This window comes from Chelonia mydas, chromosome 3 (genome assembly GCF_015237465.2).
Source record: "Chelonia mydas isolate rCheMyd1 chromosome 3, rCheMyd1.pri.v2, whole genome shotgun sequence".
NCBI classification, from domain to species: domain Eukaryota; kingdom Metazoa; phylum Chordata; order Testudines; family Cheloniidae; genus Chelonia; species Chelonia mydas.
The window spans coordinates 125,442,672-125,459,098 of NC_057851.1; the positions used below are offsets into that span (position 1 = coordinate 125,442,672).

At 40.4% G+C, this 16,427-nt stretch overlaps 1 protein-coding gene across 22 annotated transcripts in view; it reads left to right on the forward strand.

Moving 5' to 3' along the window:
• FAM120B (family with sequence similarity 120B) overlaps nucleotides 1-16,427 on the forward strand; it is a 103,777-nt gene that overhangs the window by 42,509 nt on the left and 44,841 nt on the right. For 2 of the 22 annotated variants that reach the window (XR_005224777.1, XM_037895201.2), the window contains exon 7: nucleotides 11,239-11,327. The exons of the other annotated variants lie outside the window; for them this stretch is intronic. Coding sequence is in view for 1 of the 2 variants with exons in the window: in XM_037895201.2 (XP_037751129.1) it covers nucleotides 11,239-11,327 (89 nt within the window). In the remaining variant the exon portion in view is untranslated. The remainder of the gene's footprint in view (nucleotides 1-11,238; nucleotides 11,328-16,427) is intronic. 22 annotated transcript variants of the gene reach the window in all.

Here is a 16,427-nt window from a genome sequence, read left to right on the forward strand (position 1 = left end):
TTTTGTGATATGTGGGCAAGGCCTTTAATATAATCAGAAAGGTCCACAGAAGTGGTTTACAGTACGTGTTTGTGGTTTACAGTACTTATTATTTAAAATTTGGAAGAGAGAATGAAAGTATAAACTAAATAACATTGAAAATATGTCCTGTGATGATGGATTTTTTATGGAATCAGCCTGAGATGTGGAGTGTGTCTGTATGGAACAGTTAACCAATGTTAGATGAAGTACTGAGGTCAAATAGTCTATTATTAGCAGAGCAATAGCAGTTCCTATAGTTAAGATTTCCTAATATTTATAGAGGTGACTGTCAGGATCAGAGGCCTGTTATGCTAAGCACTACAAACATATGAAGTATGGATTATAGTCTAGAATTTTGTGTTGAAATATTGGTTTGATATCATGTGGTAGGATGATCAGATAGGAAAAACAGTCAGTCATATACAGTATATATTACAAGGAATTGGGTGGGAAATGTATGGATTTTCGGGTTCCTTTCTCAGCTGTGCCACTGATTACTTGTGCCATTTCTGTATTGTATCAACCATGGCTTGTCTTCACTTTCAAGGCCCTTCATAGCCTGTCCCCACTCTGCCTATCATCTCTCATTTAGTAGTGAAAGGTTGAGACCTGCCTCCAGTTGGTCAGTTGGCCTGTGATGCCAGCCTCTCTCACCCTCTTGTTAAATTTTCAAACAAGCACCTTTGTGCTGTCTATAATGCTGTCCCTTACGCTTGGGAGGGTACTCCCTGTAAACATCTGCAAAGCCATTTCATTGTTTTCCTTCAGATTCTTCCTTTAAACTCCTTTGCAGTGATGTCTACAAAAAATTTGACAGAAGTTAGACTGCTGGTTTGTTAAGACCACAGCTTATCTTGCTGACCAATATTATCTCATTGTTTCCTTGTACTAGTCTGCCTGTCTATCCATCTTTGTTTCTCATACTGTACTTAAACTGTAAGTTTTTTGGTGCAGGGACCAACCTTTTGTTCTATGTTTGTACAGCACCTTGCACATGGTGGTGTCCTGGTTCACGACTGGGGCTTATAGACCCTATGGTAACAGAAATAATAAATAATTTTGTGCAAGTCATTTAATGTCTCTATGCCTCAGTTTCCCCATTTGCAAAATGATAGTCACAATATTTATTTAACTGAGAATTACCAAAAGAAACTACACCATCTGCTCAAGAAACTCCCTGAAAAAGCACAGGAACAAATCTGCACAGACACACTCCTAGAATCCCAACCCAGGGGTATTCTATCTGCTACCCAAGATCCATAAACCTGGAAATCCTGGACGTCCCATCATCTCAGGCATTGGCACCTTGACAGCAGGATTGTCTGGCTATGTAGACTCTCTCCTCAGGCCCTACGCTACCAGCGCTCCCAGCTATCTTCGAGACACCACTGACTTCCTGAGGAAACTACAATCCATTGGTAATCTTCCAGAAAACACCATCCTGGCCAATATGGATGTAGAAGCTCTCTACACCAACATTCCAGACAAAGATGGACTACAAGCCATCAGGAACAGTATCCCCAATAATGTCATGGCAAACCTGGTGGCTGAACTTTGTGACTTTGTCCTTACCCACAACTATTTCACATTTGGGGACAACGTATACCTTCAAGTCAGCTGCACTGCTGTGGGTACCCACATGGCCCCACAGTATGCCAGCATTTTTTGGCTGACTTAGAACAACGCTTCCTCAGGTCTTCTCCCCGAATGCCCGTACTCGCACTACATTGATGACATCTTCATCATCTGGACCCCTGAGGAATTCCACCATGATTTCAACAATTTCCATCCCACCATCAGCCTCAGCCTGGACCAGTCCACACAAGAGATCCATTTCCTGGACACTACAGTGCTAATAAGCGATGGTCACATAAACACCACCCTATACCGGAAACCTACTGACCGTTACAGTTACCTACATGCCTCCAGCTTTCGTTCAGACCACACCACACGATCCATTGTCTACGGCCAAGCTCTACGATACAACCACTTTTGCTCCAAACCCTCAGACAGAGACAAACACCTACAAGATCTCTATCAAGCATTCTTACAACTACAATACCCACCGACTGAAGTGAAGAAACAGATTGACAGAGCCAGAAGAGTACCCAGAAGTCACCTACTACAAGACAGGCCCGACAAAGAAAGTAACAGAACACCACTAGCCGTCACCTTCAGCCCCCAACTAAAACCTCTCCAGCGCATCATCAAGGATCTACAACCTATCCTGAAGGACGACCCCTCACTCTCACAGATCTTGGGAGACAGGCCAGTCCTTGCTTACAGACAGCCCCCCAAGCTGAAGCAAGTACTCACCAGCTACCACACACAACGCAACAAAAACACTAACCCAGGAACCTATCCTTGCAACAAAGCCCATTGCCAACTGTGTCCACATATCTATTCAGGGGACACCATCATAGGGCCTAATAACATCAGCCACGCTATCAGAGGCTCGTTCACCTGCACATCTCCCAATGTGATATATGCCATCATGTGCCAGCAATGCCCGTCTACCATGTACGTTGGCCAAACTGGACAGTAAAAGAATAAATGGACACAAATCAGAAGTCAAGAATTATAACATTCCAAAACCAGTTGGAAAACATTTCAACCTCCCTGGACACTCAATTACAGACCTAAAAGTCACACTTCTTCAACAAAAAAACTTCAAAAACAGTCTCCAACGAGAAACTGCAGAACTGGAATTAATTTGCAAACTATTCAGGGGACACCATTAAATTAGGCTTGAATAAAGACCGGGAGTGGATGTGTCATTACACAAACTAAAAACTATTTCCCCATGCTAATTTTTCCCCTACTGTTACTCACACCTTCTTGTCAACTGTTTGAAATGGGCCATCCTGATTATCACTACAAACATTTTTTTCCTCTTGCTGATAATAGTTCACCTTAATTGATTAGTCTCGTTAGAGTTGGTATGGCAACACCCATTTTTTCATGTTCTCTCTCTCTCTCTCTGTATATATATATATATACTGTATTTTCCACTGCGTGCATCTGATGAAGTGGGTTTTAGGCCACAAAAGCTTATGCCCAGATAAATTTGGTGGTCTCTAAGGTGCCACAAGTACTCTTTGTTCTTTTTGCTGATACAGACTAACATGGCTACCACTCTGAAACTGAGTTTTTGGTGACTCAAGTGAGCTGTTAAGAATCGAATCAATAACACTTATGAAACCTGTAACTTGGATTCACTGTGACATTCTTTATAAAAGCAAATATGTAACTTTTATTCTTTCTCATATTTTTGAATCAACGTATAAAAACAATTTACCAGATGTTAACCTTTGATATATTGTAATAGAGGAACATGAACTATGCCTCTTTCATATGTGAGATACGAGGTGGGTGAGGTAATATCTTTTATAGGACTAGCTTCTGTTGGTGAAGGAGACATCCATTTGAGCTACACAGAGCTCTTCTTCAGGTCTCTTTCATTTGTGATAATGTAAGAACTTTAAAGCTAATTACAATGCCACAAGTACTCCTTTTTTTTTTTTTAAAGAATTTTAAAGGTACTTGATGTTGTAACATGCCCTGTGGCACAATCAGAGTATATGTGTCTGTTATTTTCTAATCACTCTGGAGTTTGGGTTTTATTTAGAGGTAAACAGGGTGTGTCTTGGGTCTGCCTATTTAAGAGGTTTGGATACAGATAAAATGCAAGGGGAGGAGGCATGGGAGTGGGTGGAGCCTTATTCCAGATCCTGATAATCTATTCACACACCTGTGGAATGCTTTGTTACTTTGAACAGGCCAGGGCACACTTTTGAAAACGCCTTCTCTTGATAACAAAGTAAATGAGCCACTTGTGTGTAGTGTTCCTTGTGTCATTGCCCATTGATCACTGGTGTATTTGAATTGGAATTCCAAAAATGCTCAGTTTGCCCTGTATCCTGTCATTTCTTGTCTTGTCCTAACTGCTGAAATCCAAACTTTAAAAAATTTATTTCTGCTGAGTTCATCAAGGAATTGTTGTATTGTAGAGCAAACATTAAATCTGCATAACATAAGAGAGAAAGCATACATTGAGTTGAAAGCAGTGTGGCTCCTAGCAAAAATAAAGCGTTTACTCCCATATAGAAATCCTGTTACATATAGTATAGTACTTAACATCTGGAATTTTGATGTGCTCTGAAGCCTAATATTATCTATCACAGTCATTCAATAAAAACATAAAGCAAATAGAGCATGAACATAAAGTGTTGACTTTTTCATGTTTATGAGGATGCTTAGGTGTACTTTTATGTACTTTTGTAAACTGCTGTCACATTACTTCTGTTTGAATTAGATGTTACTTTGTGTAAGCAGTTTAATCTTTTGGGACAAATACTGCTCTTGGATGTTGTACATGGCTCCCATTGTGGTCAGGACACAGGGAAGAATTTTGTCATTTTGCTATGGAACCACACAGTGCAGCAGCACCGTTCTGTCTTGATCTTTGGAGCCATGACTGAGAAAATCTTAATTCCTACAGAGACTGGACATGGGACGAGTTTATAAATGTACTGTCTTGTGCTCCTACAAGTGTACTTAAAAATATATACTTGATCAGTAGTAATAAGTCAGCACTATGTCCCAATTCTTTCTTTTCTTTCCCTTCCCCCATCTTAATACAGAGAATGGTCTGTGGTTACAAACATTGTTCCACTGTGAGAGGCACCCTCTGCTCAAAATAAGAGGGGTCTGGAATTTTCATCTGGAATTTGATTATGGAAGAGTTTTCTCTTCCCTTGGGAACTGCAGAGCCGAACAGAATCCGGAAAACCCTGCCAACTCTGAGGCCTGGTCTACACTAGGAAATTAGATCAGTATAACTACATCCCTCAGGGTGTGAAAAATCCACACCCCTGAGCAACTCAATTAAGCTGACCTAACTCCCAGTGTAAACAGAGCTAGGTCCACAGGACAGTTCTGTTGACCTAGCTACTGCCTCTTGGGGAGGTGGATTATCTATTCCAATGGGAGAACCCCTCCCATCAGCATCGGTAGCGTCTTCACTGAAGCATTACAGCAGCACACCACTGCCGCGTTTCACTGTAGACAGGCCCTGAGCATTGTGACATTGAAATTAAATTTTTCTCCTACATATGTGAGTCCTTAACCAACAGTCTAGCTGTTAGACAAATGGCTGAAGTCTTGAGCACTAATGATATACAGTCCTCCTTTATTAGCAGCTACCATATGCAGATATGTTGCCTTGCATGTTTAAATCCTTGCCAGACTAACAGCCAATTAATAGTTCTCATGTATCATTTTAAAACAATGTCCTTTTGCCCTAATCTTGTGCTGGACTTGGACTTTTCCTAAATTGGAAGCTGCTGGAATGTTCCTCCATTTCTTCTAGCATCCTCAGGCTCTGCATATTCCTGCTTGTGGGATGCACCAGCCATTGCAGCTTCAGTGATGTGACCATCTCAAAGCAGTGCCTGTTAGAGTACTTACTCATCCCTCCTACCTCTACCCTCTGTGTTCCTGAATGTTCTGAAGGTGAGGGTATAAAAGGTGGCAAGGTGGTGCCACTGCTGTCTCAGTTCTTTGTTCTAACCATAGCAGCAGCTGGCTGTAAATCTCTCTCTCTCTCTCTCTCTCTCTCTCTCTGGTTCTTCCTTGATAATCCTGCCATCCTTTTTTCCTTTAATACCGTCCCCCCTCACAGACTGTAACTCTCTCCATCAATCACAAACCTCTTACAGAAAAAACCCTCATTTTATGTATGATTGTGTCGCATTATACTGGATGAATGTGGTCTTGGTCTTTGTGTGTTTAGATGCCAGACCTGCTTAGCCTTGCTTCACTAAATCTTCTATTTAAAATACTCATGAAATAACATTCTTTTTCACTCAGGTGGACCACAGCTATAGCGTAATTGTTAAAAGTGGTACTTCTGACATAAAGTCATAATCTGTGGATTGATGTGTGAGAGAGGAAGTGTAGTCTTGTGCACAGTATTGGGACTCAGGTGATCTGGGTTCAGTTCCTGACTGTCCCAAATTTCCTGTGTGAACTTGGGAATGTCACTTAATCTTCCTGTGCCTCAATTCTCTATCTGTAAAATGAGGCTACAAATACAAAGCTGGTGTGAAGATAAACTCATTAATTTTTGTGAATTGCTCAAATACTGTGGTGATGGAGGCCATGTTCGTACCTAGATAGATAGAATAACTTAGAATTACTTTTAAAGTATTCATAATTGTCGGTAACATGAGCATTCTGGGAATTGTAGTTCAAGTGACTTTCATGTTAAAAGAAAAGGAGTACTTGTGGCACCTTAGAGACTAACCAATTTATTTGAGCATAAGCTTTCGTGAGCTACAGTTCACTTCATCGGATGCATACGATGAAGTGAGCTGTAGCTCACGAAAGCTTATGCTCAAATAAATTGGTTAGTCTCTAAGGTGCCACAAGTACTCCTTTTCTTCTTGCGAATACAGATTAACACGGCTGTTACTCTGAAACCTTTCATGTTAAAGCACTTTACTTTGAGAGTAACTGCAATTGTTTTTCTAATATATTAATGTAATAGTTTCACTACATTTTAATGTAGCTCTTGCACTAATATGTTAATTTTAAATATTTTATAAATTAAAATCAGGGGGTGGCTTCAAAAGCAATGAATATACCACACTGTCTAAAATGGAAGTAATTTGAATTTGAGGTTTTGGTAACAAGATACACCATGGGAGCAGAGCTCAAGTGTTTTATCATAGTGACATAACTTCAATGGAAAAGCGAAAGTTAAATATGGACTCTAGAACACAACGAAGAGCCTTCTAAGAACTGAAGCCAAACTTACTTCCTTCAGCTCATAGGAAATTTTATGAAAATGCTATAGAATCATTTAGTACAGCGTTTCTCAAACTGGGGTCCGTGGACCCCTGGGAGTCTGCGAGGGTCCTAGGGGTCTGCAGGCCCTGCTGATCAACTCCTCCCCTTCCCTCCCATTGCCTCCTGCAGGCTGGGGAACATCTTCCCCAGCCTGCAGGAGGCGCTGGAAGGGAGGGAGAGGAGTGGGGATGAGGCGTGCTCAGGGGAGGGGGTAGAATTGTGTCTGGGGCCACTGGCCCCAGTGATCAACCCCTTTCCTTACCTCCCAGTGCCTCCTGCATGCCGGGGAGCAGCTGTTAAGTGGTGTGAAGGAGGAGCTGGAGAAGGGATGGGGCTTGCTCGGGGGAGGGGGCAGAAAGAGGAGGGGCAGGGATGGGGTGGGGGTGGAGCCTGCGCTGAGCGTGGGAGGGGGGCTTGGGGATCCGGGAAAATTTTAAAATCAAAATGGGGGTCCTCCGGTTACTAAAGTTTGAGAACCGCTGATTTAGGGCTTGTCTACACTGGCAGTTTAAAGCACTGCAACTTTCTCACTCAGGGGTGTGAAAAAACACCCCCCTGAGTGCAGCAAGTTTCAGCGATATAATGTGCCAATGTAAACAGTGCACCAGCGCTGGTAGCTACGCCTCTCGTGGAGGTGGTTTATTTAGAGCGCTGGGAGAGCTCTCTCCCAGCGCTCTGCCGTGACTACACACGCCACGTTAAAGCGCTGCCAGTGTAGACTAGTCCTAAGTATGTCAAAGCTTTATATCTGTGATGCCAGTGTTTTAATATACATTTTTGTGACTAATCACATGTATTTAATTCATCAAAATCATTTACCTGGGGATTAGTTTTTGAGCAACTTGTATCCTCTGTACAAAATCATTTGGCCCAATTCTGAAGGCTGTGCAAGAGTCTCAGTCCATTATTTTTAGTAGAAGAAAACCCTTTGTTAAGCACTGGAGTAAGTAAGCAGGCTACATCTTTGATATGATAAATATATGTTCTCAACTCCCACCCTGAATTTGCTTATTATGCTAATAGGTCATCTATATTTAATTAGAGTAATAACACTATAGATTTATGTAATGTATCTGTGGTTTGAATAAAATAAGTTAAATCCAGTCAAAATATAGTTTGTCTGAAGTTGAGAGAAACCAGGCTGTGGATACGGAACTAACACACACATTAAATTGTTACTTTCTTAGAACTAATGGAATGTTTATAAGTGCTCATTTGATTATTTTTCGTGATTGATGGCTTGAAAATACTGAAAAGTGCTCTTTATATGCAGGATTTTTTTATTCATTCTTTTTCCATAAGATTGTTCCAGCTCCCCCTTTCCCCTTTTATGGTATATAAACATTATGTTTTGCGCAGGCCTCCCATGGAGCTGTACGTAAGGTCAGAATTAAGATTTTGGACCCCAGGTTGCCTATTTCCATTCTTTCTATTTTAATCTGATGTGTGGTTTTGGCAAAGAGCCCAGAGAGCCAACATTACAAGTTTGCAGGCATTGCAGAGAAAGAGAGGCACCAGCAGTCATGTTTGCAGTGTCCTTTCTAACACTGTGCCATTCACAGTTGTTTTGCAGTAAGTGCAGCCATAATTTATCTTTCACACAATGTATGTAGAATACTGTCCAAACAATAGTGGCTGTAATAAGTTGTAAAAAGGGGCACCCTATAATACTGTCCCTTCAAGCTGAAAGGCAGTTCTTGTAAGATTTCTGTAAAGTATAGGAGTGGAAAGATTCACACTGGAGACAAAAAGCTTCTTAAAGTTGAGGTTAAAAATCAGTAGAGGAAATCTAGTACTATGTTCAAAGTAAATATGCTTGGGCTGACATTTGAGTCCTATGCAATGTGCAGAATGTGTTTTAAAGTGAACTGCATGCAAGCAAGTATGAATTAGATTTGACAGATGAATCTCAGCACTCTCTTGTGTTCTGTTTTTTTCTCACTTTTAGAGCAAGTTTGTTTTAGTACAATGTCTCTGATTTCTTGCAGAAATATACAACAATTGGGATGAATTTAAGTATTATAACAGGAGCAGATGGCATATGTAGAAATACACAGTACTTATAGTGGCACCATTTCCAGCATTAATATTTTTCAGAGCTTTATAACTGTTGTTAAAAAAAAAATCCCATCAAATTATCTGCTTTGGAACAATATACCTTTTTTGACCAATGTTAAAATGCTCAGTTTGGCTATTTAGATGTACAAGAAAGTAAAACACTGAAATGTACTTGTTTGACTATACTTTTGTTTTGAGTGCTCTTGTTGAAAACAATTACATATTGACATGAAATAATTCAATTTGGTACAGTTATTTTAGAATATTATGCTAAAAAGTATAAAAAAATAAATACAACAAATGGAATTATAAAAGCTGCTTTCAGCTCAGCTCCATAGGTAGTCAGATAAAAACTCTTTTTTAGTAAATAATTAATTGCTTTATCACCTCTTGGAAGAGAATATTTTCTTACATGGTAAGAAAATGTAATTGCAACAACAGTTGCAATTTATCTGGGTGTTCCCAGAATTCTGTGCCATACAGAGCCATGGATGCTGTTAAATGAATCTGTGTACTTGTGATAGGTTGGTAATACCATAACATCAACTTAAAACCGCATTTTTTTTTCTGTGAATCTATTTCTAGGACATGCCTTGTTGATCCTACCAATATCCACATAAATCAAGTGATATGTAACAGCTTGTAGTGTGTGTGTTTGTAGATGAGAAAAGTGGCCTGAGTTAGGTGATTGGCTTCAAATATCAGGCAAGGCAAAATACTGTAGATACAGAATATTCTCCTTTTGAGCTCCACTAGATTTTCCCCCCCTACATTCAACCAGAAAAGGAAGGAAAAAATAGCTAATTCTGAACATACCAGAACTTCAGAGTCCTTTGACCCGTTTGGCAAATCAAAACTTCATCTGTCAATTCTCTTAGACGTAATGTTTTTCTGACGGATTCCAAGCAGCCTCTGTGAACTAGCTACATTATTCAAAATAAAATTAATTGTGGTTCAAAAATTCACTCCCCACCCATGGAAAATAAACAAAGCTCTTTGTTGACTCTGCCTATGTGACTTTTCTTGTTACTAATAAAATTTTGCCTGAAGCCTGAACAAAATAAAAAAATAAAATAAAATGCAAAGAAAAATGTAAGATTTCCTGGGTAAGCTTTTATTGCTCACTTAGGACCTGGTTCAGTAAAGCACTTAAGTATTGACTGCAATGGGATTTAAGCATATTCTTATGCTCCAGCTAGGTTTGGTTCTGCCAAAAGTCTTCTAAAACCTGTGAGCAAAACTGCAAATATGAGGGAGTAGGAAGGATTTAGTGGTCTTGTGATCCTTGCCCCTCAGCCTGTTCTCTCATCTGTGGTCTTTAGTCTTTCTCAACGCTTTGAACTAACTGGACCAAAAGTGGTGATAACACCCCATGGGGGTGAGATAGCTTCACACCGCTCCATGTCCTCAGAAGCTTAGATGTCTCTACCTTTTCTTGAGATGGCCCAAAGTGAATTACAGTATCCCCCAAATTGTCCAAGTCCTAATGGATCTAAAATAAGAATAACAAAGTGAGTCAAACCAACCTTAAACTATTTATGAAGAATAAATTATATCAACACATTTAGTTCTGAAGGCATTTGGTCTTGCCAAAGTAGGTCTAAACCTTTGGAGTTACACTACAGAAAACCAGAGAATTAAAAGGATTCTCTTTAGGTATCCTGATTAATAGCCTGATAGATTTAATATATATAATGTCAGTTTCTGTCTCTCTGACAAGCTGTGTTTCAGTCTCTCAATTCAGCATGCCCACTTCCATGTGTCTCTTTTGTACTGCAGGACAGTTTGTTTATATTCTAGTCTGGGGACTTTTAAGTGGTCAGGTATGATGTCCCTATGTCATTATTAGCCATGGCATCCTGTGTTGTACTTACATAGATAAAATGATGTTTGCACAGGTGCCATAGCTTAGGAACTGAAATTACCTATTGTTTACTATATTTAACAACAAAAACCTTCTAGAACTGTAGCCATTTTTCTGATTTTATCTTTTGCCCCCTAGTATTTAAAAATCTCCTTTGATCCTGTTGCATAGACAATCACTTGCCTTCCCCAAACAGCACCTTCCCCAGCTGACAATGGCCCATTAACATGTAAATATTCTTTAGCCCAATCTGATACATCAATCTTTAAAGGTAGATTAGCATTCTCTCTCTCCACCTTGTTGCTTTCTGTCAGATGCCTCTGCATTTTCTGATTTAATTATTAGTGTAATCAGAGTATGTCATCCCCACACATTCTTATATAATTTATTTATAGATATAAAATACTGTAATTTCTTGATGGACTGTATTCATTCTGTTATAGGTCCAGATATCAGCACTGAAATATTTATATTCCCGGGAAGGACAGGTACAAATCTTAGCAGGGTGGACTCAGCCCTTCATCATTTTGAGGTAGATGCATTTAGTTCTGTGCAGTGTACTAGTGTGCAAATTTTTGGAGCAAGTCCTTAAAAGTGAGGATTTGTCTTCCCTTTGTGGACTTTAAATATATTTTTGTATTTTTCATAGGGGAATGAGTTTTCCCTGAAATCATGGGCCAAAATATTTTCTTCCTCTGCTATGGTATAGCTGCTTGTTTACTGGTTGTTCACCTGGCTAATAGTAGCAGCATTTCAGTTGTGAAGTATTTCCATTCTGTGAATAATTTGGTAAATGCTTTTTAGGAACTTTCAGGATAAAGGACATGGAAATGTTAGATAGGATAATTATTGCTACTTTCACGTGGATGCAAGCCATACTCTATAACAGTATGGAAGGTTTTATATATAGGAAAAGCCTTCCTGATTCCTGCGGCAAAGCAGCAGAGAAAGGAGAATAAAACCCCTCCCAAAAGGTTGATTAACAGAAACTGACAACTATAGAAGTGACAAAGTGGGTGAGGTAATATTTTTTATTGGACCAGCTTCTGTTTGTGAGAGGGATTAGCTTTTGAGCTTACACAGAGCTGCTCTTGTCTTAGAAGAAGAGCTCTGTACCATCTTGAAAGCTTGTCTCTCTTACCAGCAAAAGTTGGTCCAATAAAAGATATTACTTCACCCACCTTGTGTCTCTCATATCCTGCACCAACATGGCTACAACGTCACTGAATACAACTGTAAAAGAATCAGGGGTAACTTTTAACATGCAAGGGAAATACTAACTTCTGGTGTGGACTGACATGATCCAGCCAGTTTTATGTTGATCATAGTCTACATTTGTTCATAATAAGAAAGAGTTCTCCTTTCTGTTGTTGTCTTGAAAGGTGATTGTTAAAGGAGAGGATAAATGTATGAAGGTTGGAGATAACATGTTTGCCTGGCTGAGATGTGGCTGCACTCCATCATGTTTAAGAGCTGACCTGTGTCCTTAAGTGGCATGTGTTGCCCAGAGGGCGGGGCCTCTGAAGGAGAAGGGAGCCTGTGTTAAGTAAGCAGTGGCACGCGCACCTGCCTGTCATCTACTTTTCCTTGCACCCGTCACCATGTCCATTGTTTTGCATGACCAGGAGTGCTAGTTTCACATCTGCCCAGGATTTCACTGCAAAAGCAGGTGGTTGTGTGAAGCTGAAGAGAACTAAAAATGTTTTGCGTAATCATCCTAACAAGTCATTTGTAGGTAGATGGCAAAGATAAAATAAACCTTCAGGCATACAGTTGCAGTGCTTTGTAGGATGTGCTGGAATGTGTTTAATGGAATTGTTACCTTAAAGATGTCAAAAGACAGCCAGGAAAACCATGAACATCTTTGCTCACCTTTTCTCTGTGAAATATGTTGCTAGTTGGGAGTATTGTTTACTAGGTAAGAGTACAGAACTGGGAGACAAAACTTTTATGTTCTGTTCCTGTTTTTGACTTGATTTGTGACTTTGGGGAAGTCATTTAACTTCTCTTTTCCTCTGTTTGCCCATTTGAAATGGTTAAAATATTTATTGGTATTATTTATTAATTAATAATAACGTGATCTTGGACTTGAAAGATGCCATTAAATGCAAAGTATTATTAATATTAAATTAATAAATTTTAAAGGGGTTTTCTTTACATTGCTATTTTCCCGCTCTTTATTTTCTGACTGTTTTGTTTGATGTTTGCCTGTACTATGGCACTTTGGTTTTGCAAAAAGAGTAAAATGGTTCTTTTCATATACGAGGGTGAAAACTGAAATTGTCTGTCTATTTTACATACTTATATGCTCCCCCCCTTGCCATAGTATCTGAGTCCCTGACAATCGTTAATGTATTTATCCCCAGACGACTCCTGGGAGATAGGGAAATAGTATTATGAGGCACAGAGACTAAGGGCATGGCTACACTGGAGACTTCAAAGCGCTGTCGTGGGAGTGATCCTGTGGCAGAGCTTTGAAGTGCGAGCTCTCCCAGAGCTCGGAACCTGTTTACACAAGCGCTTTAAAGTGCTCTGATTGCTGCGCTCAGGGGGGTGATTTTTCACACCCCTGAGGCTGCAGGTTAGAGTGCGATAAAATGTAAGTGTAGACAAGCCCTAAGTTACTTGTCCATGATCACACAGGAAATCTGTGTCAGAGAAGGGACTCAAACCTTGGTCTCCCAAGTCTTAGGCTAGTGCTCTAACCACTGGACCATCCTTCTTAGGGGTGTCATCTCTTCCAATGATCCATGGCCACATCTACATGAGCAGGTCCTCAAAGAATCAATCCTGAAGCACTTACATGAGAGGAAAGTGATCAGGAACAGTCAGCATGGATTCACCAAGGGAAGGTCATGCCTGACTAATCTAATCGCCTTTTATGATGAGATTACTGGTTCTGTGGATGAAGGGAAAGCAGTGGATGTATTGTTTCTTGACTTTAGCAAAGCTTTTGACACGGTCTCCCACAGTATTCTTGTCAGCAAGTTAAGGAAGTATGGGCTGGATGAATGCACTATAAGGTGGGTAGAAAGCTGGCTAGATTGTCGGGCACAACGGGTAGTGATCAATGGCTCCATGTCTAGTTGGCAGCCGGTGTCAAGTGGAGTGCCCCAGGGGTCGGTCCTGGGGCCGGTTTTGTTCAATATCTTCATAAATGATCTGGAGGATGGTGTGGATTGCACTCTCAGCAAATTTGCGGATGATACTAAACTGGGAGGCGTGGTAGATACGCTGGAGGGGAGGGATAGGATACAGAAGGACCTAGACAAATTGGAGGATTGGGCCAAAAGAAATCTGATGAGGTTCAATAAGGATAAGTGCAGGGTCCTGCACTTAGGATGGAAGAATCCAATGCACCGCTACAGACTAGGGACCGAATGGCTAGGCAGCAGTTCTGCGGAAAAGGACCTAGGGGTGACAGTGGACGAGAAGCTGGATATGAGTCAGCAGTGTGCCCTTGTTGCCAAGAAAGCCAATGGCATTTTGGGATGTATAAGTAGGGGCATAGCGAGCAGATCGAGGGACGTGATCATTCCCCTCTATTCGACACTGGTGAGGCCTCATCTGGAGTACTGTGTCCAGTTTTGGGCCCCACACTACAAGAAGGATGTGGATAAATTGGAGAGAGTCCAGCGAAGGGCAACAAAAATGATTAGGGGTCTAGAGCACATGACTTATGAGGAGAGGCTGAGGGAGCTGGGATTGTTTAGTCTGCAGAAGAGAAGAATGAGGGGGGATTTGATAGCTGCTTTCAACTACCTGAAAGGGGGTTCCAAAGAGGATGGCTCTAGACTGTTCTCAATGGTAGCAGATGACAGAACGAGGAGTAATGGTCTCAAGTTGCAATGGGGGAGGTTTAGATTGGATATTAGGAAAAACTTTTTCACTAAGAGGGTGGTGAAACACTGGAATGCGTTACCTAGGGAGGTGGTAGAATCTCCTTCCTTAGAGGTTTTTAAGGTCAGGCTTGACAAAGCCCTGGCTGGGATGATTTAACTGTGAATTGGTCCTGCTTCGAGCAGGGGGTTGGACTAGATGACCTTCTGGGGTCCCTTCCAACCCTGATATTCTATGATTCTATGATTCTACATTACAGTTAACAGCTTAATTGAGCTTGACATTGTTTTTTTTATCAGACATCATTACAGTGAACACAATTCAGCACCTCCACATAATGATGCATTTTTAAGTTATAGCAAGGTCACCTAATGTGTGGATAAGCATTCTTTCTAGCATACATTATAAATATGTAACAGTTTCCCCAGGACACCTGTGTATAATCAGTATAATCAGTCAAGCAATTCCTTAGGCTTGAATGTGGGTGAGACACCTAGATTTTAGGTGTAGACCAAGCCTAGGTCAACCTAGCTAAGTCACTCAGTTAAGCCAACCCTGTACCCCAGTATAGACACCGCTGCAGCGATAGAAGAATTCTTCCATCAACTTGGCTACCACCTCTTGTGTGGGTAGATTTACTATAGTGGCAGAAAAACCCCTTCTGTTGCTATAGCAAGTGTCTACACTACAGTGCTAGAGTGGTATAGCTGCAGCGCAACTGTAGTGCGTCTATAGTACTTGTAGTGTGGACATAGCCTTATTTCCTCAGCAAAGTTCCTAAGGAGCCAAACACTGGCTCAAAATTCCACCCATTGCCATGTGGTTTTGCTTTGAAGAGCCATCCCAGTCCATGTTAAGGTAAGTCTTTAAAATTGTGAATGAGGAAGAAGTCCAGGTTAACCTCTTTCCTATTTGCACTTGTATTTTCAGCTCATACTAACATACTGGTGACATTGCAGAACATTAAAAAAATGCCACATTTAAATCACAGCATTAATTTCCTTGCATTTTCTGTTTATGGTCACTCCTCTGAGAGCTGATGTAGTCTTCCTTACTCCAAACATCCTATGTGGGGTTTTTTTCTCCAGTTCCTTGCCCCAGAGAGGTGAGGGTTTGCCAATATGATTGTTTTAGATGTTTATTTAATTGAAGTATATATATAAACACACACACACAGACCAATATTCATTCCTAAATTTGCTACTTTTCCATCAATATTGGGCCGTATAGCATATGTATCATACATTCAATATAATTCATTTTTGTAGAAGGCACACATGAATCATTTTACACTGAGAATAAACTAGAGAGTGAACTCTGTATTGAGTAAGGTACAGCAATTTATACATGCACAAAAGGACAATAGGTACAGAGAAAGAGAAAAAGAAGAGACATTTTAAAATGGCAGTATTATAAGTAAGCAATAATTCATGCTACTTCCAGGAAGAAAAGAATGAATGGAAGCAGTAAATATTTGCTTCAAGATTTGCATAGAGAGAGTGATTCATGGGGTAGCAGAGAGTTCATTACAGAGCAACACAAGAGAGGCAACAACTTCTAGCTATAGGAAATATCTGAGGAGATGATGTTGTAGAGGAGAAAGTGGTATATGAGGTCAGCAATGTAGGTGGAAGCAAGACTGTGGAGAAATAATAAAAACTAAGATGCAGTTATGAATTGAATTCAGCAACAGGAATTCAGAGCATAGAGGTGCTGTAGCTCCTTTGCCAAAAGGTAGGAGATTTTGCAAGTAGGTTTCCCTTTGGAGGAGAAATTGGTGATATGGAGTCAG